Here is a 4,583-nt window from a genome sequence, read left to right as displayed (position 1 = left end):
ACAAAACAACTCAATAGTGAGTTAAAACCCCGAAATTAAACCCCATACTTTTGTTCCCAGTCTCCCAAAATCGAATTGAAGCCAATCCTGGAGAAAAATCTCGACAATCCTTTTGTAGGCTTGTAGGGGCCTCCTTTCCCCTCTGGGGCCGACCAATCCCTTCAAATTTCACCACTCCCACGTGGTACACTGTCGCCCAATAGTCGGCGAGCTGTCAGCCTGGCGCTCCAACCGGCAAATCCGAATTCCTTATAGAATTGTTTCCTGCATTTTTCCCAGTCTGGCTGGCACCAACAGCTAAATTATTACATCAAGTAAAAAGCGACCATTTGATACTAAGCCTTCTACACATAGGAACGTTCGGTTAAACGCCACACGCAGCTCAAAGCGCGGGCTCTCCCCGTACCGCCTCTCGAAACCCGAGACGTTTCTTTCTGACCGCGGGGGAAGCTCTCCTACCTCGGCCACGATTACCCCGCGAATGCTCCTTCCAAAACGCCGAACCCAACATAGAAAGTAAAAAAAAAAAAAAAATACAATGCCGACGCAACTCCGGAAAGGTTAACTTTTTTAACAAAAATCACCTTAAATAATAAGCAGGATTTCTCCCTACTTAACAGGAGTTTTCTTGCTAAAAGTTGCTGTGATTATGCGGTGACCTAGAGCTGAAACAGCTTCACCTAGGTCCTACACTCGACGCAAACCTTTCGCTTTGATTCCCTGGCATTCCAGCGTTCAAACAAAGCTAAGAAAATGCAAAAATTTCATGCCACAATTCTATTAATCGTCGAACACTTCTGAGAATCCGAACACCGCGACGGCGACACGACTGATGTTGTCTCACTAAAAAAAATTGGGTTGTTTGTAATGTTTATACAGCCTAGAACTTGGCCTGCCTCACAGGGGCGACGAGTCTCCCAGCTGTAGATGAGCAATTTAGCTAGTGCAGTACAACCGCTAGCCTGGGGTCTTTAACGTGCTCAACGCAGTGGTGATACACGACCGCACGCTGGTACGATGCTCATCCAGATCGAAACGGGCAGGGGTGGGGATTGAACCCAGGACCCTTCGTTCTGCAGCGCGAAGTTTCGCTTTGTCTCACTAAAGCTCCTTGATCAAAGCGTTTTTTAGAAGTAACGCCCATCGTTGTCATGGAAACGCGCAAGACACAAGCCACGAGCGGGTTTCCGCCGTCATTTGCTTCCAATTGCCGCTCGAGACATGGGGCTCGTGCACTGACGCGCTTGACGCTACTTGCACAACAAACACAGACACATCGAGGGGCTTTAGATCTCACAGGTGCTAATATTCAGAGCGATCTTGCGTAAAAAGCGTATGAAGTCTCACCCCTTCAGATCTTCCAGTTATACATTCGTCAAAGAGCACGAAATCCAAAATCGTGAAAGGCAAGCAGCGGCATATCGCGACTTCCGCGCACCGAACAAATGCATCGAACCAACTCTCGTCCGCCAGCTCTGGGCGCTGCCATATTACCGGTGACGTCACGGCTTTTGGGAGGTCACGTGTTCAGTAGTCACGTTTGCGTAGAACATGGTGGCAAGCGGGAGAAGGGGGGGCAAGGAGGGGGCACTTTCGAACTTCTGGTACCTCGTTGGCGTAGCCCAGGCGTGACCATTGCGATGTCGATGACGATAATGCTTTTGTTATAACTCTCTTGCTTGAACTCGTGTAAAGCGTTTTTTGATTATCGTTTATTTAATCTAAGAATTACGTGCATCATCTTTCGTGTTAAACTTTTATAACTAATGAAAAGTGTGCAAATCTTTATTTGCATTACTTTTTTTTTTTAAATAATCGGACAAAAATTTTAGTTTTGTTTCGGCAAAGGCAAACCTGGCGGGCAGTCTTCGCAGATGAATGTTCCCAGCAGATGAATGTTCCCAGCAATTTGAGGTGCTTAGGCCTATGTACTGCGTAACAGCGGACAACTTAGTTGAGCTCAGTGACAGTTGGAAGATGCCAACGATCGCAAGCTCAGTGATCGTTATACGGCCTGTTTAACGGGGGTATTAGTCGTGCCGAGTGATTCTGTCGTAATGCGGTTATCCTTCGCATTCCCCGCTGAGTAACGATGTATTATTCGTCATGTTACTCACTTAGGCGAAATGCAATTATTCGTCGGAGTGACCCCAAACCTATTTTATTCAGTGTTCTCACTTACTACTTTGTACAGATCGTTCCTCCTGTGTTTGTCCAGAGGATCGCGATTCCTCATCGAAGACAGATTATCCAAGTCTACCTCAGCAAGCAAAATTTCTTCTCCAATCCCAGCTAACTTTACCACCTTGCCGGACGGATCCACCAGCATGCTGTGTCCCCAAACCACGTACGATGCTGTTTCATTCCTCGCGGGCGACACTAACGCCAGGTAGACTTGGTTGTCAAGGGCCCTACTCCTAGAAAGCAGTTTGCAAAACATTAGACCAGTCGTAATGTTGGGAGCTGCTGGATAAACCAATAGCTTGCAACCAAGCTGCGCGTAGATCTGCGCCAAGGGCGCAAACCGAAGATCGTAGCATATCCCTACTCCCACTTTGCAGAACGAAGTGTCGAATGTGGTGAATCTGTCGCCCGCTGTAAAGAGGACGGACTCCCGGAAGGTGATTTTGCCAGGAATGTCGATGTCGAAAAGGTGTAGCTTACGGTGCTTGGCCAGCATCGAACCGTCCGGTCCGTACACCAGGCAGGTATTGTAGAGTTTGCCGTTCTCCTGCTCCGACAATGTGCCTCCGACGAGGTAGACTTGATTATCTTCGGCGCATCTCGACAACATTTCGCTAGTCTCGCCGGGAATCGGCTCTGCGTTCTCCAAGACGTAGCGCATGTCGAATGGAAAGCTGAAGTCTTCTGGGAGGCAGACCATCTGGGCCCCCATGGATGCCACCTCTCTAATTTTCTTACTTACATTATTGAGGTTTTCCGCTTTGCTGTGTCTCACCAGGAGCTGGAGTAAGGCCAGGCAAAACTTGTTCGTTGACATTTTCGTTGGACTTCGCGCAAACAATGTAGTGGCGTCACGGTCGGCACAATTTTTGCAGCGCAGCGAACCCGAATTGATTCCGGTAAGCACTGAAGCACGAAGCAGAGTCTGCGCGTTTGGCGGGTGTGTGTGTGTGGGCGCGTTTGGCGGGTGTGTGTGTGTGTGTGAGGGGGGGGGGGGGGTCGCGTACCGTCAATAAGAGAACAGCCTGACGCATCGGGCGCAGCGTGTCACGTGGCATCGCAAGCTGAACAAGCGTTTTGCTGTATTTTATGTTTTCCTCTCCCTCTCTTTGCCCCCTTGCCATGTTTGAAAGACGCGCCCCTAATAAGGCAGGCTCCGTGCTTTTGAACAGCGTGTGTGCCACTTAAAGATACCTGTTTTGCTGTTTCCACATCTATTGTGGTTCGGGCAACCCCGCGGGCAATGGCAGACTCACTAAATATCGGCGCGTCATATTTTAAGCGGACGATGCGGGAACCTCCTCAACCTCCTCCTCCTACGGGGACACCCCGTGGTGTCGAAAGCACGCGGCATATGACGAATTCGTGACGTCGTCGGTCCCCGTGACATCGCACCTTTGAGCCGCTAAACTGATGGTTTGAGTCGAAATACAAATAATAAATGGCGCTATCTGTTTCAATTATTTATGGAAGTAGTTTTTGTTCTGTATCTAAGAAGAGAAAAGGGAAACAAATTCAGTTTAGAAAGTACGGAAACAGGAGACAACGCTGGATGACCCGAATGACCCGTCGACAAACCCGCCACCAAGCGGTAGAAGAGGGGGCGCAGGCCGGCGCAAGCTCTGTAGCGGATCTCAGCAGCCGGCACACGACGCCGGCGGCACATTTTGCAAGAAGCGAAAGTACGAATTCGTCTCCCGTGGTCTCGCGTCACAGGAGACCCACCCGGAACTTGCCCGGAACTTGGGCGTCGTCGAGTTGGGGCCGAGAGACTTCGCCAGCGCGCTCCGGACGCTTACGAGAAGTGTCCTCGTGCGGCACTACTCCCAGCTCCACACTACTAGCGAGGATTCGCAGCTCCAGCTCCGACGGACCCGATAAATTTATGTCGGCAATCGCGGTGGAAACCTGAAGCAAGCAACGAGCCTTTGACGGGCATGCTGCTGCAGGGGAAGCGACCATCAACGTAAGCCGCAGCCGACTGCGAGGCACTTCGGCTCTGGCATTTGCCTCCCAAGCTAGAACCAAGGACGTCATAAAGGAGATTATTTTTTGCTTGTTTTTGTAATTTTAATTTACCATAACTTTTAAAATAAAGCGACTTGGCAAAAAGAAATGTTTCACTAAGTTACTGCATCAGTGAGCTCGGTTTCGATACAAACTAATACCCCATTCACACGGCCAGCATAAAGGTACCTTTAACATAGGTACCTTTGCGATCGGCGAATCAGCCCGTGCTCATTTTTCGCGAGCGCACGCCACGCGTGGATGATCGTGAATTGATTGGCCGCAAAGAATAAAGGTCCCTTAGCTAAAGGTACCTTTACGGTCGTGTGAAGGGTGTATAAGAAAGAGCCGTTGGAGGGCCCCTTTAAGCCGGAATCACACTGTACGTGTAT

General features: G+C 49.6%; 1 protein-coding gene across 1 annotated transcript; it reads right to left on the bottom strand.

Moving 5' to 3' along the window:
- Nucleotides 1-2,161: 2,161 nt before the first annotated feature.
- On the bottom strand, nt 2,162-3,001 carry LOC120849373 (omega-amidase NIT2-A-like). The gene has a single exon (XM_040221581.2). The coding sequence runs from the start codon at nt 2,999-3,001 to the stop codon at nt 2,162-2,164; it is 840 nt and encodes a 279-aa protein (XP_040077515.2).
- Nucleotides 3,002-4,583: the final 1,582 nt, after the last annotated feature.

Source organism: Ixodes scapularis, unplaced genomic scaffold (genome assembly GCF_016920785.2).
Source record: "Ixodes scapularis isolate PalLabHiFi unplaced genomic scaffold, ASM1692078v2 PGA_scaffold8__174_contigs__length_109621045, whole genome shotgun sequence".
NCBI lineage: Eukaryota > Metazoa > Arthropoda > Arachnida > Ixodida > Ixodidae > Ixodes > Ixodes scapularis.
The sequence above is the reverse complement of the archived record's forward strand: the minus strand, read 5'-3'. Positions and strand labels throughout refer to the sequence as shown.